At 40.4% G+C, this 25,577-nt stretch overlaps 2 protein-coding genes across 2 annotated transcripts in view; one reads left to right on the plus strand and one right to left on the minus strand.

Moving 5' to 3' along the window:
• rimbp2b (RIMS binding protein 2b) overlaps positions 1–25,577 on the plus strand; it is a gene marked incomplete at both ends in the record, with an annotated part of 64,147 nt that overhangs the window by 16,667 nt on the left and 21,903 nt on the right. The window contains 9 exons of the mRNA XM_080043787.1: positions 6,203–6,286; positions 12,692–12,781; positions 15,451–15,573; positions 17,026–17,130; positions 19,035–19,085; positions 20,222–20,242; positions 22,252–22,456; positions 24,040–24,188; positions 24,945–25,021. Of these exons, the coding sequence (XP_079899913.1) occupies positions 6,203–6,286; positions 12,692–12,781; positions 15,451–15,573; positions 17,026–17,130; positions 19,035–19,085; positions 20,222–20,242; positions 22,252–22,456; positions 24,040–24,188; positions 24,945–25,021 (905 nt within the window). The remainder of the gene's footprint in view (positions 1–6,202; positions 6,287–12,691; positions 12,782–15,450; positions 15,574–17,025; positions 17,131–19,034; positions 19,086–20,221; positions 20,243–22,251; positions 22,457–24,039; positions 24,189–24,944; positions 25,022–25,577) is intronic.
• Positions 4,182–5,667, minus strand: LOC307265301 (uncharacterized protein; the record flags this gene model as incomplete). Its single annotated transcript, XM_080046992.1, has 3 exons — positions 5,269–5,667; positions 4,698–4,793; positions 4,182–4,408 (listed from the first exon to the last, which is right to left on the minus strand). Exons 1-3 carry the CDS (start codon positions 5,525–5,527, stop codon positions 4,182–4,184), a joined length of 582 nt encoding a protein of 193 aa, XP_079903118.1. The 5' UTR covers positions 5,528–5,667.

The following is a 25,577-nucleotide window of genomic DNA, read 5'->3' on the forward strand; positions in this document are numbered from 1 at the left end:
ATATTTCCTAAATGATTAGCATTCAGTGTCATAATTACGTGTGAGGCTTACTTGAAATGTTTTGCAAGAAGAACAGTGGCTACTTTAAAACTCATCCTGGAGTAAGTCTTACTCCTGTGCATGTCTGTCTATATTTGATATCTTCATTAGATATCTGCTGTTTGCACAGAATTGCCCGCTGGTAGAAAAGGGTTGCATTTTTTTTTGCTTAGCTGTAGGCAGGATTATTACCATCATTACGCATCATGCATATTCAACACAACAAGAGATGAAAGACAGAAAGAGAGGGAGAAAGAGAGGGAGAAAGAGAGAGAGTAATGAGGTTACCCCTGCTTGCCAGAGATTATACACAGAGTTTTCCCATCTGCAAAAGATCAGAAGACCGAAACGCTGAGAATAGGATGGGGAAAGCCTTCCGTGTTAATTAGTCATGGCAGAAATAATACTGTAGTGTGTGAACCTGATTTCATCAAAAATGTTGCTGCTTTGCATTGAGCTCACAGTGGAGATTTGGCAACAACAAAAATACTGCAGTTGAAATAGAACGCATGTACCCCACATGCTGCGGTTGTGTTGTCCCAGGGGAACTCTCCATGGTGCTGAACACCAAGTCGGCTGCAGTCCAGGCTCCCAGCTGAGGCTTGGCGGTTTTCGGTACTTGCTTTTTTTTTGCGAAACATTTGCTTACCTTTGTAGTTTAATTTAGTGCAATGATGTGATAATAATTCGATTTGTTGGATTATTTGCTGAAAAACTCACATATTGCTAGTGTATTGGCTATACATTAATCTGTTCAGTTAGGGCATTTGTGTACATAGGGAGTGGAAGACATACCATTGTTATTAAGTGACACGTAGAAACATAATCAGATTTGAATTACTGATCAGTGTGTGTATGTGTGTATATGTCAATTATTTTTTTGTCATTTAGTCTAGGAAACAAATAAAAGTGCAACGCAAGTTCCGGCTCATTTTGTCCAACCAAAAGATTGAAAATATAAATTTTACAATGAGACAAATCGGAGAAAAACAAAAAGCATTTTTTTAGGCTGGAAATTGATAATACTGAATATTGGATTTTTGCTTGATTGATAATGACTTAGTATCATTTATGTCAGTTGGATCATGGATTCATCAGCAGATATTTTCAGATACTTACAACATTTTTAAATGTGAGTCACAATGTTCGCATTCAACAAAACCATGACGTGTTTTGGAGACCTTGAACGACACACTAACTTGAATTTTTTTGATTTTAAATACCATAAAACAGACCTTGAAATTCCTGCTGCAGATTGTACTTAAGAGACATAGTAGTGGTAGTGGAGATCGCTGTGGATGCAACGCTCTTTTGAATGCATTTGCATTTGTGCCACTGACGCACAAATGCTAGATCCAGCCTGAGAGGATGGTCCTTCACATCTGTCTTCATCTGTGGTGCAGTAAACGCCTCTTCACTTATACAGGAGCTCATTACTCACCATGGCAGCCATTTGAATCTTTTATCAGTGGGATTTTTAATTGAACATTGGCAAATGTGCTCCAAACATATGGGCTTCAGCAAGCGTGAGAACTGTGTTTGCGTGTGTGTGTCTGCAAGTGTGTAATAAAAATATTTATTGTGTGTGTTGTAGCTGTCTGGTCTGGTAAACTGTACAAAGTAGATACCAGCCCACATGGGAGATCGCAAGCTTTCTGTGGAGGTTCTGTGTGATTCAGTCAAAGGAAATCATGAGTCAACATGGTAGTATATTGTGCATAGAGTTTCCTGAACCTGGTCAAACCTTTTTTTTCTTCTATTTTTAAATATTTTCATTCATCCTTGCATGTGCTTCTGTTGACTGTGAAGTCAGCAAGAATTGTGGAGTTGTAGGTGTTAGAGGTCCCATATAAACTACAGTAACACACACTTGCGGTGGCTAATCTCATTCCCAGCTGAATAAGTAAACAACTCATCAAAGCATGAATTTGACCGTATTTGTTTGCTGTAGCTGGAATTCTCTTTTGTTGCATTTGGTTGAACAGTTTTACGAAGTTGATCACACCACATCCTTCTACATCAACCTTCATTTTCTTCACTTTATGCTTAAAAAAAGTGTTTCTGCCTTTTCTCAGGCTAGGATGAACCAATTTCAATTTTTTTGGACATTTATACTACATAGGATCTCAGAATTCACCTTCATATTCCCACCGGTGAAATAGGCCTTTAAGCCCAACTCTTACCCCAGCTTGAAACACTAAAAAACTTCCCACTTCTGTCCATGTGAGGGGTTTAGTCCTTGAAAGGATATAAATGCTAATCCACATGCTAACACATACATCCAGTTGATCACCGCTGCACCAGCTACGACAAGGGTTCAAAGATTGAATCTCCTCTGTCTCTTGCCTGGGGTGAAACGCCACAAGGTTAAACATTTCCAAAAGGGTCAAAGCTTGTTCCTCCCACTGCCGCTCCTCCTCTCTGACCTTATTGCCCACTGTCTTATTAAATATTGTCTGCACATAGGGTAGAGAGGGCAACCCGCTGATGTAGAATAGCAAAAAGCGTCTTCCATTTGAATGGATTCTGATATGTATTCAAATTCAAACCAAGCTGTGAGCGTTCTTGCAATGAAGTGCACATTTATACATTCCCACATGCGGCATGTATTGTGTTTTGAGGGCTTCTGGTGGCTCCGCGGGTGCCTATTTTAGTCTCGCTCAGAGACACGTGGTGCCATGGTGGTACCAGATTGTGTGTGTGTGCGCGGGCACTGGGAGCACATACTGACACAGTTTAATTCTATATACTAATCTTGGAACATCCAGCTGCACTTTAGCTTCCTTCCATAGCAAGGATGTTCCTCGTGCAATGATTGAAAGCCCAGGTCATTCTGGGAAAAGGCATTTTAATCTCAATGAATATGTCCTGGTTAAATAAAGGATATTGATCAGTCTGGTTGGCCATGTGACCCTTTAATGTTCAATATGGTGCACTGTAAGTAAGGTGTAATAGTTGGCTATGCATTAAATGCTACACATAAGGAAGGTTTGTATTCTCAGATTAAATTGTTATGCTCTTCACTACTTAATGCATCCAAGCCAATCAGAAAGTGCCAACCAGCTGATTACACTGGAGTCACTAAAAGGGGGTCATTCCTATCTTCCCACAGCCCGATGTTCATGAAATTAGTGACTAGTTTCAGGCATCACTGCTGGGTGGTTAGGGTAAGGGGACAGGGAGAGGTTAGAACAGGAGTGACACGCACCCTATCACACACACAGACATACTATTCTCTATTATATAGTTAGATTACTTAGACATGTGGGAAGTTTGATCTGTTTTATCTAGTGCCATTTCTTCCCTAGAGATCTCTCATTACATTGGTCCATTTCATCACTCAATTTGTCCCACCTGATTGTGTTTACCTGCTCGATTTAACCAATGCAGCTCAGGGTTCACTAACTTTTGCACATACCAAAGTTGGCAAATAATTTGTTTTATTTTAGTTTTTTAACTACACAATCGATTTCCGGGGGGGGGGGGGGGGGTGTTGAATTGATAAACACACCTGTTTTATAAAAAATACTGGTATTGATAAAAATGAATTAATAATGGGTAAACTAAATACAATTCTAAAAAGTTCAAGAGGTTCACATACTTTCAAGCATCACTGTGTGTGTGTGTGTGTGTGTGTGTGTGTGTGTGTGTGTGTGTGTGTGTGTGTGTGTGTGTGTGTGTGTGTGTGTGTGTGTGTGTGTGTGTGTGTGTGTGTGTTTCCAGGAGACAGAATAGAACTTTGACTGCAATTTGACAATTTTGCAGATGAGTTCACAGATACTAGGCATGTTAACATTCAGCCACATGGTCAAGCATTAGCTGAACATGGAAATCAGGAAGGTGTAAACATTAGAGCTGCATTATTGGAGTACTTCAGAGGGGATGAGTGATTTACTTTTCTTAGTTACAACAACCCCCAATATTCTTGTTATACTGTCTCTGCCATTTTTGTGTGCAATATGTCCCTGTAGAAAACAGACAGAATAGTCCATGTCTGTTTTAAAGTGGTTTATTTTTATATTTAAAAAAATACAAATGTGCAAAATACCAAAAACAAACTCAAAGTAACAGTGGTCTGCCACTTAAATAGTGTCTCAAATGCAGAGTTTCAATATGTACATTTTCAATAAAGTCTTTTGAAGTCACTTTGTGGTGCAGTCTTTATTTTTGGACTGGGCCTCCATCACTGCCACCATGCGTTCCATCAACCCAAGCATAGCTGTGTTGTTGGCGAGTATACTCTCCATTAAGGCTTTGTTCACCCTCTGAGTTTCTTCCTGGGATTCTCGACAGTACTGCAGGTAGCGCTCATCTGACCTCTCCAGATACTGTAGCAGGTCTGTGTCGCTCGTGTCCCGCTTTCTTTTTCCTGTGTACGAGAAAGATTCTAATGAGATTGTTGTTGTGTGAGCATAACATTCAAAAAGTTTTTTTGCAGGGGATGAAATAACCTGCTAAATGCAGATCATATATTGTTTCTAGCAGATAAGTGTAGCTCGAGTTGGTTTGATAGGAGTTTGCTGGGATATTGTCAGTATTAACAGGGTGTAGTACAGATGAGATGAGTACACTAAATCTATACAGTATGATGTCAGAGCCTTGTGGTAATGTTTACAGAGTGAAAGACTACTCTATACACCTAACACATTAAATCTGACCTTGTTTAGCTTGTCCAAGTGTGAAATTGGAGGTTCCTGAGTTGCACGGTGATGTAGGTGAGTTGCAGTTGAGATCTACGTCGACGGGAGATAACTCTGTAAACAACAACAACGCTTTAAAAAACAAACTCGTCCCAAGTACTGTATACAAGGTTAGACCTATTTGGATTCATGTGCTATTTGTGAGACGCCGGTAGTTGAGCAATGGCAAATGTAGCATACACGTTGTTACAGCGGTAGCTGGAATGCTTGTTATCGTATGGGGGTTACGGCAAAGTACCCAGTTGCCTTCACTAGAATGTGTGCTAGTATCCCCTTCAGCTACGGTGCATGCAATTCTCGGCAGGCATGCAGAACTCGGCACAACAACTTTAGCAAGCCAGCTAGCTGCTGGACAGGACCGCTAACATTACCCGACCAAGCATAGCCATGGGGCGTAATGGCTTAACATAACACTAAGAAGAAAGTAGCTAATTGCCATGGACCTATAAAGAAAGTAGCTCATAAGACAGCAAGGCAAATTAATAGGTGGTTGGGAGACGGGGCTAAACATTTGCAAAATGGAACTTACCTATATCAGGGGTGCTTTCAATGAGCGATTCCTCCACCTTCACCTCTATCATTGCGATCGCAGAATTCAATGCCCCGGTGACTTGGCATGATGAAGGTCTATCGCCGAGTACCGAGTCAAGGATGTCGAAATGGATTTTGGGTAGCCGTCCACAGCCGCTTCGCTTCTGGTCCTTCTTTTGGTCCCGGTAGCCTTTTTTTAATTTTTTGAGCTTGTTGATTATTTGATCGGCGCTCCGGTCGTACCCTGCTGTAGCCATCTCCAGCTGCAATTGCCAAAAAATTACTTTAGTTCGTGTGGCTCTCTCCAACTTGCTCTGGATCTCAGAAGAGGACCAGAGTGAAAGTAAACAGTGTGTCTCGTCCACGGACCACTGTGACCATTGTGATTTCGCCTTCGAGTCCATGTTGTGTTTTTAAAAAAGTGGCGGTCACAGTCTTCGTTGGTCTCTTTATAGGTCCATGGTTGGTCTACTTGGTTAGGACAGCCCCGCCCCCTGACGTAAGCGGTTCGCAGTTCCAGGCCAGCTCATAACTAGTGCTGCTCTCACTCTGGAACCAGTTTTTCCAGCCTGGAACCGGTTCTCTGGCGGTAGAAAACCAGAGAACTGGTTCCAACTGGTCACCAGCTTCTGTATTAGTCCATGCTCCGAACCCGCCCCGATATTGCGTAGGTGGGAAAGGGAGAAGTTAGGCTACTATAATTAATTTACAATTACTGGCTGACCTTCAAAGACATTTTACCACACGTTTTGGGTTGATACCTTCACCTAGCCTATCTCATTATTCCTCGAGGGCCACTACCCACCGCCTGCTAGGCCCATACCTTAATCCCTCTTAATAATAAAAATGTCCTGCTCCCTCTCTCCGTCTATGGAAGCTTCTGTTACTGACAAACCATAGCAGCTACCCTTTGCTTTCTTTTCTCTCCCCAGGAGACTGAGATCATCACCAGAAGGAAGGAGTGTGAAACACTTGAGGCAGAGGTGAAGAAAAAGAATCAAACATGTCAGACTTTGGTAAGTGCTCCAAAAATACACCCTGGTCTTCCAGTGAAAGGATGGAGGCTAAAATTGATCTGTACCTGAGAGCCTCCCCTGCTATGATCACACACAAACGTCTCATGAGACAATGAATGGCAGACCACTGTAATGACAGCCTGGTTCTCAGGTTGTGATGACTGAAATTGAAAAAATGGGAGAGCAGTTATAAGTTGCAAGTTGAAGCATCTGTGTGATGGGTTTTATGTGCATGGGGCATACACTTTGCAGTAGTAATAATTTGCTGGATGTGTTCATACACAAACACAGAGGAAACCCAGTGTAGGCCTACAGTGCTATGACGTACACAAACAATGTGAACATGTCATGTTGTATTCTCAGGCTGTGGCTATATGTGTTACTTTTGTGTTCACATTTGTTCAAAGAGCCCCATACAACACTGCTGTTTTTTTTGTACTGCTGTGAAAAGCATCACACAGTACAATATGTGCTTTTCAGGTAATGGTCCTCGCTGTCAAAGATCAGAGATAACACAGGTCTTATATTTTCATATGGGGCCACATTTTCTCACAATGCCAAAGAAATGTTATTTTTTATCTGCCGGAGCTTCCTTGACCAGGACAAAAGACAAGGAATAGGAATAAACGATAAGGTGGGGCGAACCTGCTGAATAGAAAATAAAAAAAGCTTAATTTTTTTTTTTTTTTTTTACATGTCTGGTCTTAAAACCGTAGTGATGGGTTATCGAAACTATGGTTGTGTTCATCCCATATTAGTCTTCTTTGCTCACGACTGCTCATAATTTGACAGATTCCTCCAAATCAGTGGTTAACATAAGTTGTAGATCTGTGTTTGTTTCTTCTGATAGTGGGAATGGCGCAGCGTCTGGCAATGTTGATGTTAATCATCAGGCATATACTTATCACGTAGCAGTCTGCTGGGTAGTATCAGGTACCTGTAGGTGCCTAGAGTAGAGTGTATCATTTGTAATGTATTGCATTGTGCACATTTAGCCAAAATCCGGAGGGCTGCAATACTGGCAATATTGCCCCTTAAAATATAGTAATACATCACAGCAATACATGAAAGAAAAAAAGCTATGGACTGTACACTGTTGAATTAATTTTAATAGGGTACTATTTTAATAATACTGTTCCTGTAATAAGAGGAGTCATCAGGCTCTGTCAGTCTTTGGCAGCGGGAAGACATTTGTGAATCACAACACAAATAAAGCTTAAGTGAATGGTTCTGGTTGGATGGCTTTTAACCATTACAGTTATGGGCATGATCCCACTAAGCAGAATGTCTAATTGCTTTATATTCAGTTGAAACAGAGAGCTCTGTTCACCTTCGGTTAAAGTTTACTCTGAGAGAGGAACAACATCTTACTGCTATGATGTTGCTGTAGTCATTCCCAAAGAAGCATCCCCATAGGCTCTGCTGCAAAATGTTGAGTTACATTTTTGTAGCATTTAGAAGAATTTTAGAGAATGTTTAACCGTAGACATTTTTAGGTCTTCAGTCTGTCAATGCAAGATGTTGTAGGATTGTAGGACTGACAAAAAAGCTGCTTCATGAAAATTGAAGTTTAGCACAGCAGAATGTTTTTTAACATTTGTAACCTGTAAAGCAGAAATAGTCACAGAGTAGTGCAGATGTCCTAGTGAGATCTTTACCATGAAAAGGCCAGAGCTGGAGGGATTCAGCAGTCATTTTAATGGTACTGTTCGGTGCGGTCCTAGACTATTTGAGTTCCTGTGCCCCCAAGCTCCTCTTCTTTAGATGAGCTGTCTTTGTTTGTGGCTCTCTGCCTCAAATAAAACACTCCATTAGGTGTGTTTTATTTGCTGCCCTGCTCTCACGTTCCCTGCCCACAGCAGCACTTTCCAGCCTCGCCCATTGTGAGCCTGCTGACTCCCGGAAAGCTACCCAAAGGACAAACTGTCCCCAAATGGCGTGCAGAAATGGCAGGCTGGTCTCCATAGACTGCAGCACAGCTCCTATCTCCTCTCACACCGAGCTACGAGAACAGAGATACAAACTCAGACAAGACCACTGAACACTGTTGTGAGGGAATGGCAAGTTGACAGTATTGTCACTCCCTGTTTGGTCTTAACTGGCTTACCTCTATGTCTCTCCTTTTTTGTGTCCTCCCTCTCAGTGCTCTTCTTCGAAGTGCACATATAGAATTAGACGCAGCTGTTAGCAACTTGGTGCTGCTGCTTTGCTGAAAAGTTTCTATTATCCAAACTGTGACAGCATATACAGGAATGTAAGTTCATATTTATTAAATCAAAGTCCTTGAAATTCCAGCTAGTGTCAATGCCTTATCTCCCCAGTTAGTTCAGCAATCTTGTATACAAACTCTGGCGACACATCAACATATCTGGCACCTCATACTTCTTTGGTATCAAGTGTATAACTACTGAGAGGAGTTTGCTGCCATTAGCATTTTAGGGCCTGTTACCATAGTGACAAGCATCTGCTTTGCACACGTCACAGGAACATGTATGCGTGCTAATCGAAGATTAATACGGAGGCAGACAGCAGGCACACTCAACAAGTCCAAGGACTGGACTGATGAGCTGTTCACACAAATGTAGCTCAAGAGCCTTATGAGCTGTTTTGTAAGCACAAACACCGTCTGTCAATTGGATAGCCATAGAAAAGTACATTCAGTGAGTGCTATCAACCATATACTTGAATCTATTGGAATACATTTTTTCATCTTACCGTTTCCCAAATGTATAACTTTAAAGAAGGTTTATACTTTACTGCTTATTGCTTAATGATATTTCTTTATTTCATTGTCATCAATGTTAGAAGCCGCCATTAGTCAGGAGGGCATGGTTGCTTTCATAAAACCTGTTAAATGTGCACAGTTATTCTTTAATGCAGATGGTCTGAGTAAAGACATACAGTTAGTCAGGCTTAAAAGGTTCATCTCATCCTTCTGACCCCTCATTTCAGCCCGACCCCTGACTGTCCTTCCTCACAATCAGCGTCAGAAAGGTTTTATTGCTAGACAGATGTTGGCAACTAAAGAACAATGAAATGTAATGCAAAGCAGAAGCACAGAATCATACTGAACAGCAGTATAAAACCAATCGTTTACTTACATAAATTGGTAATTGTAGTTGGTCATTTGTATGATATGAAAAAATATTGTGAATATGGCAATTCTTAGGCTTATATTTCAAAATTAAATTAGGATACAGAAATTCAAGTACTCAGCCTCTGTAGAGTAAGGCTCTGTCATAAATTGTTACTAAAGGAGAGCCTAACTTTTTCCATGGATGGAAATTGACCTGTCAAATAATGAATTGGTGGGTTGGTCGAGGGAAAAATAATAATAAGGAAAAAACAATTATAGCAGCTCTTGTGTAGACACTTGTGTATGTTCAAAGACATACTGTAACTGACTGTCAATTGACCAAACATCGAAGTAGGAAAAATTGGGTAAACTAATGCAAAGCCTATACTGCCTGCAGGCGGCTCTGTGTGTGTATATATAAGTGACAGTAATGTGGAGCTGTGTGTGATGACATGCAGCTCCACACTAATGTCACAACTACGCACACATCACGGCCCACCAGGTGAAATAAAGTTCAGTTTTTATTTGGCCTGTCAGAATAAAATCAAGAATTGTCTCCTTTCTTGTTTAGGTTCTGGTTAAATCAAGCTACTTTCAATCCCTTTGCCTGATGGGATGATCGACCGAGTGATGGCAGCATACATTGGGCCATTATAGGAATGTAATTCAGCATCATCGGTATTTGATCGGCGGTCCTTGTTATTTGTTATTGCTTGTTTTTGTTGCGTAGCATTAGTTGCATTTGACCACCACCTTCTGGAATGACTGACGTGTGATTTAGATACTGTGCTACATACTGTATATGCCTAGTTTAAAAAAATGTCGCTGCAACAAAAATACTATTAGGTTTTGTTTTAGCCCGAAACCTGTCCCGACCCCTGGACAGTGTTTTGGCAAAATTTGGAGGCTGGGGTTATAGTGGTGTGCGTAGCAAAGAGGGGCATACACAAACACACAATCTCACACACCCACGCCGTCAATTACAGTGGTAGGATAGTGATGCAGGATATTGTCTACTGAACAAGAGCAAATAATGCTGCTTTCCCTGGGACTACAAAGAAGGGGGTAAGTGGGTTGAAATGTTTACTCTGCTCGTGTGTTAAAGGGCAGAGTTGATTCATCTGTCAGGCTTGTCGAAATTAAACACGCAGCTCTGGCACACCAGGCTTAATCAGACCATGTCTAGCCAAAACATCTGAGTACATCTGCACTGTTTTCAGACATAAGAGTAAACCATGATACTCTGTCCCAGACTTAATACTATTGTTCTATTGTATTATTCATAAAACTATCATGACTTGACCATCTTGACAAGAGCAAATATAACATTGCATTGAACTACCATCCACTCTAGTACAAATCTGAAATAAAATTAAAATCCTCCTTTATGTATTTTATTGCTGCTGGTATTCAAAGCAAATCACTCCTCAGCAGAAAATCTCACGTTTTCAGCTGAATAATGTTGGCGGCAGCTCAATATAGGCCACAATGTATTCTGCATGGAACTCTCCTCATCACTGGGCTCACAGGCTCTCCATACAAGTGTGCCTTGCCATGGGATTATGACGTATACTGATCTGTTTAAAGCGTTAAAAGGTTGACAATATAGGACAAAGAAACAGCTGATTCTCTGTGTTTCAGACGATTGGGTTCGCATCACTATGTGCGTGCTGTTACATCCAACATCCAAAAGGGATTTTTTTAAATGAGGATGGCAATCGTGTTTAAATGCTTAACTCAACAACAAGCTTGAATTTCACAAGTATTTCAGCCCATTGTTCTCTGCAGTGTGCATACAGTAAAATGTGAGTTCTGGTTTTTTTTTCAGTAGCAGTTTGTCCTTCAGAATGAACACCTGGAGGCTTATGAAGCCCGCCCACATTAGCTCTGAATTGAAGGATCAATGGATATGAATAAGAATGCCAATCAAATCTACTGCTTGTGAGCATCGAGCATGAAAAATGGAACGGACACAATTGATGCAGTTTGAAATGCAATAAATGGGAAAGCAGCAGATGTCAGTTGGGACGTTGTTCATATCTTCAGGCTGTTGTTTACTTAGCACTTCTTGTCCTTGGCAGCATTTCTCCTCTATGGTGTGAATATGTGTCAACTGCATTTATGCAATTGTTTCGTCACTCGTCAGAACACGTTTCATTGTCATTTGTTTTTAATACGTTAAAATGATCTTATAAGGGGTAGGGGATGACCTTCACTTAACTAATGGTATCACTAACGTTTTTTACAACACTTTTTCTGGTGTTGTATACAGTCTAATGTAAAATATACATACACCACCTGGGGACATCACCACTAAGTCAAAGGGCCAACCCGAATTCACACAACATACAAACAGTTGCCTTGTCAGAGTAGAAAAAGTACGAGTGTTACTAATAACACTAATGATGGCTCTGTGCACCCTGAACCTGAAGCAATGAATTCAGCCACCATTTATTTCATTTTTTAACGCTTGTCATTTTCCTACTATGACATATCCAAATCTCCCGTGTGAAAGTCACCAAATTTTTTGGTATACACTTACCAGACAACTCTTGCAGATTTTAGAATGCTTTATATATCATATGCATCCATTCAGGAAAGGAACATACTTAATCTTGTCGTGTTTTTATGTTTACTCCTGTCTGTAAGTAAAAATAAGTAAAACATAAGGGAGCAAGTGCAGGCGCGGCATCACTAGCCATTAAGAAGCGCATGAGCCAGTAGGTTTCTTAGCTCCTGACACGAACAACACTTGGCCTACATGCTGCTGTAGCTGCAGTGAATCGCACGTCTCAGAGAACTCTCCAGTTGACACTGCAAATTGCATCCACGACACGCCTCGTGACTGTTGATTGAATGTAATTACGTTTTCCTCCTCTGCAATGTAGGGATTTTTTTGTACCCTCGGCTCAAAACACTTCAGAGTAGAAAAAAGGGCCTGTGTGTGTGTGTGTGTGTGTGTGTGTGTGTGTATGTCTGTGATTGTGTGTGTGTTTGAGCGTGTGCGTGTGGTAAGGAGAGTATCGGAATGCATGTTTGATTTACATCCACTCACAGAGAGCAGTGGAGAAGAAAATGTCCTTGGTTTCTTATTAAATCTAATCTAGTATGTTGACATACTAGTTGATATTCTGACTGTATTGTTCTGCAGTACAGTGGCTAAAATGGTAGCTTCTTTTAGTCATGCTTTCTAGAACATACTAGAGAACCTCGAGCTGTCTCCTCATGAATAATGGATAGGCTATTGCTAGCACGCTGGCTTCGGGTGCCTATGCTCTGCTCTAATCATGGTTTCTAAACACTGTTTTCTTTCTCCCTCTTTTGCCTAGGAGAATGAGCTTCAAGATTTCCTCCAGGAGAATAAGCACTTGAACCTCCAGTTCTTTAACAATAGCCACAAGCCATCTGAGTATGAGAAGGTAAGAGGGCGAAAAGGCCTTGGTTTGACTTTTTGGCGATATCCTATACACATCTCAGTGCTGCTCCATTCACACTTGTAATGGTTTTGAGCTCATATCTGTCCACTCAGTATACCTAAAACATGTTTTTATCCTTGATAGTGGCTTTGCTCTGTGGATGACGGTTGGTCTTTTTGTCTGTCAGTCTTCCGTTCAAAATGTCACATGAACTTTTGACATTTTCACTAGAGGATGAATTCTAATGACGTTAGCATCCCCTGATTTTGCAGTGAGTGCCAACCAAAAGGTTTTAGGTGACATGTCTGGTACAGGTATTCCCCTCAGAAAAAAAATCTTCTATTTTTTTTGATCTCTTTATCTTTAATCTGGCTCCACCATCAGATTAAAATGTCAGTTGGTTTAAAACATTGTTTTTGCATAACTAATAACATTCAAATCAGTTTCAATGGTAAGCATGCTAACACGCTAAACCACGACTGAACATTATACCTTTCTAGACATCAATATTTTAGCATAGTCATTTTAAATATGTTAGCCAGCTACATTAGCATTTAGGTACGAAGTACCGCTGTACAGCCTCACAGAGCTGTTTACTTTGCTATAGACTCTCAGTCTTCTTTATTCATAGGCCACAGCCTCTCTGGTCTTTACATGAACACTCTATCAGATGGCTTTCTGGGTCACCCTATAACTTACCTTGAATTGCCCTAGGATGCTGGATAGATGAAGCTGTTTTTCCAATTCCAAGCGCATAAATGAAAGAAGAGCATCCAGTTCTATTAAAACACTCTCACCTTCCTATTAGCCCCAATACCTCAAAGGTTGTAAGGGCTGATAGCACAAGTCAAAGTAGATCAACACGCAAAGAGAACAAGGCCCGTCTCTAAGGACGGGATGGTAATTTCCTGGCGGAGATGATTGGCAGGTAGTTGCTGTTGGGGTGAAGAAGGGCGGGATGCTGCTTATTGATGTCTTATCAGGACTGGGGTGGCTCGTTGAGCAGCTATACTGAACTGTTATCACACTGGCGGATATGAGCGCAGCACTCTGCAGGGCAGTGCGGATATAAGCCCTCTCTTAGACCCCTGTGTTCTGATCCATATCATCTCTGAATGAACTAGGAGGGGCTACAAACTGCACCTCCCTCTACCCATAATAGACTATTGACCTGCTTCTGCTGAAGCCAATGAAGATTGGCTTGATCTGTCTACATTAGGTCTGACAGTCGCTTCTATCCATGCAGATAGTTGTTTGCTGTGTGGAGGCTCACTGGTTTCTGTTAGTGTTTTGCTTTGCTGATGTTTGTTGAAACGCCCTCCTTGAGGAATCATTAGTCATTCATGGCTGCTCTGAGGAAGGGGCTTTGCCACATTATGGCTGCAGGAACCAGCCATTTCTCTGCCGATTAGGGGCCTTTAAAAAGCTGAATGAAAAAAGACTGCTTCTTAAGAAACAGTACAATTGGTGAGAGACGGATTATGTGGAATTTGTAGGAATATGAATTTACACATTTTACACATATTTATCTGTACTGATAGTTTAGACGTCACTGGTGTTGAATTGGTGTACTGTGTTAATATAATATGATATTCAATCACTTGAATACGTAGTGCTTGGTTAACAATGAAGCTTGAATAATTTATTAGTGTTTTGGTGTCTGTCCATCAGAGTCAGTGAATTAGGTTTATCTACTTTATAAATAATATTTAAATGCTTTTATCACTGTAACCAGTCAGCTCCCATGTCTGGTCTGTGACAGTTTCTCAATGCTTAATACCGAAAAAATTCAAACAGTTGTAGAATTGAATTAAATCTCACCTACCTTAAACGTAGTATGTTCAGTTTTTGTGGCTTTTTGTTGTTTGTTTTAAAAAGGCACTGATTCAACTCTATAGTCTGTTTGGAGGTTTGTGTTGTTTTTGGATTGGATTGTACTGAGTGGTGTTCCTAAAATTGTGGCAAAATTATAATTAAATATAATTAAAAATAACACAGTCATTTAATAAAATAAGACAGCATGTTACTTGACTTGTATAACCAAGACAAAAGAATAGTCATTTTGTTGTGCTGCTGACTCTAAAACTCTCTCCTCCATCGTTAGTTTGTTAGTGGGATTTCTGCCAGTGATTATTAGCGATTGCGTCATTTTGCTACATTGACTGTTGCCTACCACCACCCTAAACTATCAAAATATTCTGCAATGAAGCATTTAATATAATGCTCTTGATATTGGCTTAATATAACTATTGCCAACATGTTAAGGGTATAGGTAAATATTGTACTGCTTTTGAGTTACACCTGCAGTTCAGTAATTCCAAAACAAAAAATAACAGCTTGTTATGAAGTAAGAGAAAGCAATTATCCATTTGCCATTCCTACCTTCTCATCACTGCTGCAGGGGAACACTGTATCTGAGAATTTTCACACTGACCAAAGGCGATGGAGAGTTTTGGTTAATTACACTTAACTTAAGGAGGAGTAAATGGGCAGACCAGGAACCCTGAAAGTGTAACCTTTTTCTTGGGAGCTAAAGAAAGACCTCTTACATAGTTGCAAAGAAAATGCAATCAAATCAGTTTTGTGCAGTGTGAAAACGAAATACCAGAAAATAAGCTACAGTACAGCTGCAGTCTGAGTCTATTTGCTCCTTGCTTGTTGTGTCTGCACAGGTGAAGTCTGAATATGCCAAGCTCAAAGAGACCCTTGGTGCTGTGACGCACGAGAGAGATTTAGCCCTGTGGGAGAGGAACCAGCTCCAAGACAAACTGGAGAACCTAGAGCAGGTGCTCAAGGTGAGGAAGCCATGCAGCTCCACGGGTGGACATGACCCCCATACCTGTCAATACTTAATGCCTTTCTAGTTCTTGTAGTCCAACTATCCCAGGATACTATTTCAGTTTTTTTAGTTTTTTATTGCGCCTAACCCTTTGCCATTACCCCCTTCTCCTACCTTTGCTACACTGCCTCCGTCTAGTTATCTTCAGCTTTAACTGTCTAATGTCCCTGACATGTCTGTTGCCTTCCAGTGTCGTGTTGGGATGTCTGACCGGGGAGCTGTGAAAGAGTAAAAGCTTGGAGCAGTCTGTCCCCACTTTCCTTTCCTATTCCCGCCCTTTCATGTTGTTCTACCCGGCCCGCCCTGAACAGTCCTTTCCCCACCTTACCTGTCCCCATGTCCCCTCTGCTAGATTTAAAAGGTATCACTGCTATGTCCATCTGTTAGGGTTAGCAGTCCTATTCAGTCCCATTCTGAATGCTTTCTGTCCACCTTAGTGGCTGTGCTTATCTCTCCCTTTTATCCGTGGGCTGCTTACCACCTACCAGACATACGAATGGTCACCTGGCTATATATACGACCACAGCACTGTGGAATGTGAATTATTTTGCATGAGGCAGGACAAAGAGTTTGGCTGTATGATAATGGTAAAGGGGAGGAAGAGGACATAGAGAGACTGGGTCACCTCTCATGATGATAATGTCACCCACGAGTTTGATGACATTACCTATCTTACACCTTAATTAATACTGGCACGGAAATGTCACTTGCTTTTTCCACCTGACAGCGTCGCAAATATTCCCAAATAGCGGGAGCAGTGATGTGACTTTGTCCAAATGGGCACGTTGTGTCAAGAAGAGCCTAGCATTCAGCCCCTTGTATTGTACGGCTTCTTTTGTTGTCATGGATGAACACAAACAAGTGAGCACGCTATGGAGTTTGCTCACCCTTTTCATGTAACGTAAAACCCTGTATTGATCATGCAAAGACAACAGCACTGAGCTTTTCAAACAGTTCCCAGTAACCGGACTTCCTACAGGTATTGTGTTACCTAAATTGGGGCAGCAAACCTGACTGACTGTGGATTGATGTTAGTGTTTTATTTTGTTCACACAGCAAAAGCATCTCAAGTCCTCATCCATAAGCACCTTTTTGCAAAATTTGATCTGATTTCCCACGCAGACATAAACTGTTCTCACATGACTTTTGCTGTGGCATAGTTTATGTCTTTTTAAGGTTTCAAAGTTCAGTGCACCGTTAAACAGCCTCCTGAATGTGTGATGTGTATGCACATGTAACACCTGTGTTGTCTATTGAGTGTGGCTTTAGAAGACTGGATATGCACTTTGTATTGGCTTAGCGCCGTTTGGATTTTAGTTCCACTAACAGCAGCCCTCTCTGTGCTCCCCCTCCCCTCCCCTCACAAATCCTATCCCCGGCTCTCCACCCCTGCACCCCCTGCGGACAGCATATGCGCGAGGCTGCGGAGCGGAGGCAGCAGCTAGAGTTGGAGCATGAGGAGGCCTTGGCTGTACTCAATGCAAAGCAGCAGGAGATTGACCTTCTTCAGAAGGTAAGGGAACGAACGCAGGTCACTCACCACCCACGGCACCAGTTGTTTGGGCGTTTTCTTGTTTGCCCAGTGTGTGCCAGGTGTCATGGGTCAAAGATCTTTTTTGTTGAGCACCGTCGTGGTACATGCAGTCCAGCAAAGGTGAAAGTCGCCTCAAAGACTGTGTTATAGAAAGAGCAAAGTATAGTGCTCTGAAAAGCCAATTGCACTCACCTCTCAATATTTTCATCACTGGCCCTACTAAAGCTCTCCCCTAGTGCATCCTCCTAACCCAACCCTTCAGCTGTCTATCACTCTCTAAACCCTGAGTGCCCGACATTTCAGGAGCGCTCCTCTTGTTTGTTACAAGCGAGCAAATCAAACACTCAAAACCCAGAGTAGATATGACACTTTTTAGAGGCTTGCTTAAACTAAAATGCTGGCCCAGGCCATTTGATGGTTGGGCTTCCTGCTCTGTGCACTGGAGCTGACTGTAATGTCAGAGCAGCCAAGCAATGGCTGAGATTGCTGATAGTATGAACGTGATAGGAATTGTCACCAATGCCTTCTCCAGAAACAGTGTGTGTGTGTGTGTGTGTGTGTGTGTGTTTGCCACTGTGCTGCTGTTGCTGCAGTGTGGCTCTAACTTCACAGTCAGCCTTTCACAGGCACATTTCTCAGCTTTTTTCTCTCATTAGCAGAAGCTTATTACTGCCTTATCTTCCTACAGACACTCTCTGCATTCTCCTAAATTAATTGCCTGCAAAGTAGATTTATGAAATTGTAAAGTCCCACAGATGCTCTCATATTCATGTGGAACACTTGTTTTTTCCCAACAGATGTTTCTAGTTCCCATAAGAGAAATGGCGTGTATTATTCTTTGTTTTTTGTACAGTTCAGTGCTTCTATAATACCCAAACCATATTCCTCTTGACTGCACCAGCCCACTTCATTTAGGATGGATGGAACACCATTTAAAATATGTCCACAATTATGTTTCTTTGCACAGTCCCCGAATGTAGGCAATTTATCTTAGATATAGCTTAAGCAGCCATTCAGACATATACCGTGGCAACTTGTTCTAGGTACATAATACGAGGAGAAATAATTGTCAGTGTCAGATGTGCATTGCAAATTAAACTGGTTCTAAGCTGACTATGAGATATCTGGGTTGATAAACGATCTCAAACTCAAACTTCAAGGGAGCAAGTGGTCTGATTCTCGTGGAATGGCAGCTTTCTGCTTGTTGATATTGCAGGAGGCTATTAAATTAATTTCAATTTAAACATTCTTTTAATTGTAAAATTAAGGGCCAGTTTCAGCTCTAGAAAATCAAATTATATATTGGGGTAAACCAAATGGGAAAAAATAAGACATTTAGTTATGCCCCAGATGTAAATTTTTCCATAGCCATATCTACAGTTTTATCTGTAGTTTTGAGATGCTCTCAAGCAAATGTACTTCACAGGTAAGCGAAGTAGACTGCCTCGCATATGCTTCCTTGATTAAATGATATTTCTTGCATGCACATAATTGTTTCATGTTGCATAACTCATTGTTTTGAAAATGAAGTACGCTTAAAAATACGTATAATATTAAAGGTGAGAACATCTTGAGGTGGTTGTGTTCAAGTAGGAACTGATCGCTGCTCAATTCAAGGCGTTGCTGGTAAATGTCTGTCTTTCTTTCTTTCTTTCTTTCTTTCTTTCTTTCTTTCTTTCTTTCTTTCTTTCTTTCTTTCTTTCTTTCTTTCTTTCTTTCTTTCTTTCTTTCTTTCTTTCTTTCTTTCTTTCCGTTTCCACACTGAGCATCTATGAATCAAGGATTTTTTTCTGTAAATGCATGTCATTGGGTTTTTTAAAACTGAAAGTTAAACTGCAATATATATGAAAGTGAACTGAAACACTGCACCCTATGTTTCCCAGGCTCAGGTTGTGGCAAAAAAGGAACATGAGGGCGCTGTCCATCTGTTAGAGGTGAGCGTCATGGTTCTTGGGGGGAGGGGGCTATGTGTGTGTGTTTATGTGGTTGCTGCTGGAGGATAGGGGACTTGTCAGCCCTGAGGCAGACCTGTGTGTACCTAAAACCACTTCCTGCTCTTATTGACCTCACTAGCTGAACCTTTTTTTTTTTTTAGTTATCATGTTTTAAAATCTAAATCGTGGACTGACTATGTAGATTTATTTACACACTATTGTTAAATTGACTTGTGACAATTTTCAGAGTGTAGGATACATTATAACAACACACTGTCACAGACCATAATGTGTAGGGGTGGGAAAAATAATCGATTCTCCAATGCATCGCGATTCTCTCGAACGATTCCGAATTGATTCAGGTAAATTAATAATCGGAATTTAAAAGAAAAAAAAAATCGATTCGTAAATACTAGTACTTCCTGCGCCACTGCACATGCACACCACACGTGCAAGTTTTTAACAAAAGTGGCGACAAAAGGGCTGAGGGCAGCAAACCCATATGACCAGAACTGGCTTTATTTCTGTTTACGTTTTTGTATGAGAGCTGAATTCCAAGCCATACTTTTTGCACAATGTGTTCATATGACATAGAAAATAATAGAATAGAAATCCTATAGAAACATGATTTACAAGATTAGAAGAAAAAAAAAATTAATCGATTTAGTTTTTACATACTTCCATATTGTGTTGAAATGCAAGCTGCATTGATTATTGCACTGTTCATAGAAAGTCATATTTGTGACAAGAAAAGCTTTTTCTCTAATACAATATTATATTAGAGAAGGTAATTCATCTGTTGATTGTATTTAATGATCATCACAAAAGTAGGAAGTGTTTAGCAAACTCTGAGTAGCAAACTTAGATGTGTATATGAATATCTTTTTAGAAAATCACACATGGGTATGTACATGAAAAATGTTTTGCATTTAGATGCATTGAGAATCGATTTTGAATCGAATCGTTGACCTCTGAATCGAAATCGAATCGTGAGGTGCCAAGAGATTCCCACCCCTAATAATGTGTGTGTTTTGCTTTCAAAATGTGTATGAGTGTTTACCTCAAATGTGTAATTGTCCTTAATTTCTTTCCTAAATCTCTTTTTACTGAATGGGTGTGTGTTTATGCTTATACAGAACCACTTGGACAGCATGCAGGTATTTCAGAATTGTTTTATTTTTTTCCTTGATAATCTTTACACCTTTCCCAGTATAGTCAATAGGTGATAAATTACCCGCATGTAATGGTAACCAAACATTACAAACAAAAATTATTTATCACGGCCCTAGTTTTGTATTGATGATGAACACAATATACAAGTGGTACTCGAAAGGTAGAAGGTGACATAACGCAAATGTCAAATGGCAAATGTCTGACGTGTGATCTTTGCTTTTTGGTTTTCAGAAATATTCAGGGCTTTTCTTGGGCTTTACCACCCACTCAGCTCTGTTTCACATTTCCCATCAAAGCAAACTTACAAGTGGAAATCTTTTTGAAAGTCTGGATCATGACTGACAGCATAAACTGGAGGTCTTTCTGACTTGATCATAAAGAAAAATTCAGCAACACTCGCTTAACAATTGATGAAAAGCTTCTACTCGTTAAATCAAGTCTCAGAAAATATGGATCCACTCCACTTAAAGACGAATGCCTGGGGCCTCACTGACCGACCTCAATCCCCCATAATCAAAGCGCATCAACACATTGAGGCGAGCAAATCTAACTTTATAAAACTAAACACGTGGTGAAAGTGTGTGTTTAAGATGTGAACAACAATATCATGCCACAAAATATAAGCACAGGAAAGTATTTCATTAGTAAAATAGATTACAATGAAACAATATTTTTGTATGAATTCAACCTTTCAGTTTTTCACCTAAAAATTCCATTTATATATTGAAGCATTCAGTAGATATCAGCTTTTTGAGTGAACAGTGTTAGATTGTATAGATATCAAAGGATCACATTGCCAAACAGTAATGAATGTGATCCTTTTCCATTATAGCTTTGCATGTTATTCAGCATGTGTTTTAACCTGTGTACTTAAGTTGCCATACAGTTGAGAACTGTATGATGCTATTAAAAATAGCACCTCTTAACTTACTCATTGTATTTAACACATGCAGGAATTACTCTGTTGTCTGTCTGCTAACAGCATGTTATATCCAGCATCAACCTGTCTGCATGAATTGGCCTCTGTGCTAACAGAATCTCACAGAAAGCAGTGTAGTGGCAGGGGGCGTTGCTGTGTGTTGGGCAGTGCTAACAAATTCCATGGTAGCTTCAGTGTCCTCCAGAGAATCTCTGGTTTGAGACAGTGGTGATTGTTGATGTTCTATCATTCAACTTGAAAAATCCTGTTGTAGCACCTGGAATTTCCATTACACCTGCCCAAAGAATTCTGTTTGGTTTATCAGTGTTAGTTGCAGTGAAGTGTCCTGCTCTTAAAGGATATGACGATGTATGGTGTTATTTTATATTTTCATTACTGTTAAAAAATCCCATGAAAAGACTAGTACCAATTTGCAAACTTGTCCATATCACCCAATGTGGCTCATTGAATAACAATGTAGTGCTAAGGGACATAACATAAATAAGCCTTTGGTTCATTTTTGCTGGTATTGGTCTCTTCAAGGGATTACTTGACAAAAGGTAGAAATATAGAATACTATCAGCATCATCCTCTAAGACACTGTGCAGTTTGGGTATTCATACTGCCTTAGCAGTAGCAAGAGATCATTTTGCTCCAGTAAAGTTAGCATTAACTGTAGTTGTGCATGTGATTTGTATACTGTACTGTCAATAGTGGTCTTTTCAAGAAGTTTTTCTTTGTAATACTAATGACCGTTCCTAACTTTAGAAGTCCAACTGTCAATCTCGTCCCATGTTCTCTCTGTGTGTAGACAGTAGACGTAAAGCAATGTATACGTACCTGCTGTACATTTGTGCCTACTCTTGTATTTCTGTCTAAAGAATATTCAGTATTGCATCCTGTGTTTTCCTTATTTTTCCTTCTGTTGTTTTCCTTCATTCCCTATCTTTTCTCTCCCCGTCTGTCTGTCTGTCTGTCTGTCTGTCTGTCTGTCTGTCTGTCTGTCTACCCCTCTCTCTCCCTCTCTGTCTCGCACTCCCCTCTTGATGACTCTCCACCCAAACCAATCCACAGGCCAAAGTTCGCGAGCTGGAGGAGAAATGTCGGAGTCAGAGTGAGCAGTTCAACCTCCTGTCAAAAGAGCTGGAGAAGTTCCGGCTCCAGGCTGGGAAGTTTGATATTCTTAGCACTGAACCCATAACTTTATGTGAATCTCCTGGCTCGCCCAATAAATCCCTATCACAGCTCCTTAATGGATTGGCTGCCCCCATAGGAAAAGGTATGTTCAGCATTGCATTGATGCACAGAGCTTAAATATCTCCTATTATGCTACTTTTCTGGTCTTCATTTCTTATTAATGACTCCTATAGATCAACCTGACACAAATCACAGCACAAAAAACTATGTAGATTTTCGGGAAGCTCTTCCTCTCATCTGGGGGCTTTCAGCATTCTCTGTCCACACTCGGCTTCGTCCTTCTCCGCCCCCTCGCCCCCCTCCTGCCAACCCCACTCCGTTGTGATAGGTTACCTTCCGGAAGACTTTCAGTGCGCGGGCAGATTTGACCAGGCAGGTCGGGGCGTGGCAGGAGCGTGCCTGAGCACGTTGCAGCATTACCATACATGGAAAATCCGGATTGTTCTACGTAGATAAATCCCAGAAATTTGAACAAGTGAATCGCGACCGGCGTCCTTAGTGTTTAGCGCTTTGCACAGCCACCCCAGACGGTCAGCAGGGAATACGTCTAAATGCATGTACGTCATTATTTGACACTTTAGTATGGTTAAACATGACTATAAATCATTATAACAACGTTCATAGGTCATAAAAGTTGAAAAAGCATAATAGGTGCTCTTTAAATAGTTTTCCTTATGAATAAATAAACATTTCCTTTAGGTCATGTGTTACTATTCAGAGTTGCTACGAGGAACTTTTAAATATTTTCAAAATAGTGAGATTTTTCCTCTGATGATCATAAATGACATGTAACAACAAACAAGACCATCAGTGCAAAGAACAAGCGGGCAACATTGATATTGAATTACTCATATACTCATATTTTCTTAAAGCGCTGAAATCTCATTTACGACTGAAGTTAATAAATAAGAGGCCACCAAATTATTTTTTGTTTGACGTAGCCCACTCAAACCAAAGAAATGTGCACTTAAATAAATGTATAATTTCTGTCATGTGAGAGGCTCTGGCAGTTACTCCAGTGTACATATTAGAAGAGGAGACAGTTCTCTCGCAATGAGGTGAAAAATTCCCAGCGGAAATTTCAAGTCTGAGAGCCTTCTGCCTTAATCTGCAGTTAACACAAACTGTTAATGAAATACTCATTCAGAGTGACAAATAGCCTGTAGTTGGCAAAACCTGTTCTCTGTTTGTGTTTCACTTGTTTTTGTGATTACACACATGCTTCACTAATTACAGAAGCATGCATCATTCAACTCTTGCAATGAAGGTTGAATTGAATAATATTCAAACACATTATTAATATTTTTTACAGAAGAATATGGTACTGTGAGATATCAACCTAAATAAGACCTGCTTATCAAATATAAACGTGTAAATCTATTCAGATAGTTAGTAATACCCTTTGAAAGGAGAATGAGTAAATCAAGTAGTGCAGGTAAAAGGCTAATATACAGTATGTAAAGTACTATAGAGCATTGAAGATTTTCTTGTGCTTTGCATTACATTTGAAACAATGTAGATAAGCCTGTGTGCCAGTACCATTTTAAATGTTGATGTATTCATTCCCGTTTTCAGTATACCTTTCTGTCTGCAATATAGTTGATAATATATTTTGTTACGTGTCTTTTTGTCACAAGCTTGATGTTAGGTCTGTTTGTTCCACAGGCAATGAGGCTCCAACAAGCAGATCTTTGATATCGGAGTTCATTCGACCACTCCAGATCAGTGGAGACAAGCCAGAGCTCCTCTCTGTCAAGCCAACATTCCTCACTCGCAGTCGAACCCGCAGCCCTGCACGGGCTTTCCTCTCTGAGGTATATGAGAGTGTCTGTTTGCATCCCAAATAGATTTTGCTTTGCTGCACATTTCTTAATTTACACTTTGCAGAATGGGGCAAGGCAAGACTATCTTAGCGTCTTAAAAGACAATGTAGGGCTGCAATTGAGAAGAATTCTATAAAATTGAGATGCATTATTCTTCCCTCTTTACCCAAAGCAAATCCTGTTTCAGCTATTTGAAGCTCCTACAACAGCACGTGACAAAAACAAACTTAACAGTTTCTCCTTAGCTGTGTTTAGTGAGCTCTACATACCAATGTTTGATATTTTACCTTGCTCACACCTTTGTAATGCTTTAGTACATACAGCACTGATACTGTAAGTGCTGCTTCATTTTAATCATCCTCATCCATAATCTTAAGTAATCTGTTGTTGGGCTGAGCAGGAAAAAATCCACAAAGCAGGAAGCTTTTACTCATGCAGGCTAGCGATATGGGATAGACCAAATATTTTAAATTTTTAAAGTTGGAAAAAAGTTGCAAACAAAATAAACATAGTGTATATTGTGGGATTTCCAACAAAATGATATGAGTTTGCAGATGCCAGTTTAACCCGACGGAATACAACTACAAATTGACCCAGTGTTTTTGATTTGAAGCTTTTTTTATAGAACAGGTTCAAATGAATGTATTAGTGTTGTCTTCTATAACTTGCCACTCTGTTTTTTCCAAATTCTGATGTGAAAACAGATGCTGACAATAGGATTATTTCTGCACTTTCTGTCTTCTCTAGATGGACAAAGAACTCGGCTCAACTACCAGGAAACCGAGGTTCACAGGGAAGGTTCGTCTGTGCACTGCTCGGTACAGGTAAGTTTACAAAACACACAGTGTATCAGGTTTCAAGTTCTGGCAAGTGGCTTTGTGTCAACATTACAGAAACCCCCGAACCAAAGTGAAGCCGCTGAACATTCTATGCGGGGCGACCGTGGCTCAGTTGGCCAATGATCCAAGGGTTGGTGGTTCGATCCCCGCCCGGCCACCTGTGTCATGGTTGTTGTGTCCTTGGGCAAGACACTTCACCCACCTTGCCTTGTGTGAATGTGTATGACTGCTGTATGTTTGAGGTGGTGGTCGGAGGGTCCGTTGGTGTGGAATGGCAGCCACGCTTCCGTCAGTCTGCCCCAGGGCAGCTGTGACTACTATTGTAGTTTACCACCACCGGTATGACTGTGTGTGAATGAATGGAACCTGGAACCCTGTAAGCGCTTTGAGTCCTTAGGGAATAAAGCACTATATAAATCCTATCCATTATTATTATTATTATTATTATTATTATTATTATTATTATTATTATTATTATTATTATTATTATTATTATTATTATTATTATTATTATTATTATTATTATTATTATTATTATTAT

This window comes from Ammodytes marinus (genome assembly GCF_949987685.1).
Source record: "Ammodytes marinus genome assembly, chromosome: 2".
NCBI lineage: Eukaryota > Metazoa > Chordata > Actinopteri > Uranoscopiformes > Ammodytidae > Ammodytes > Ammodytes marinus.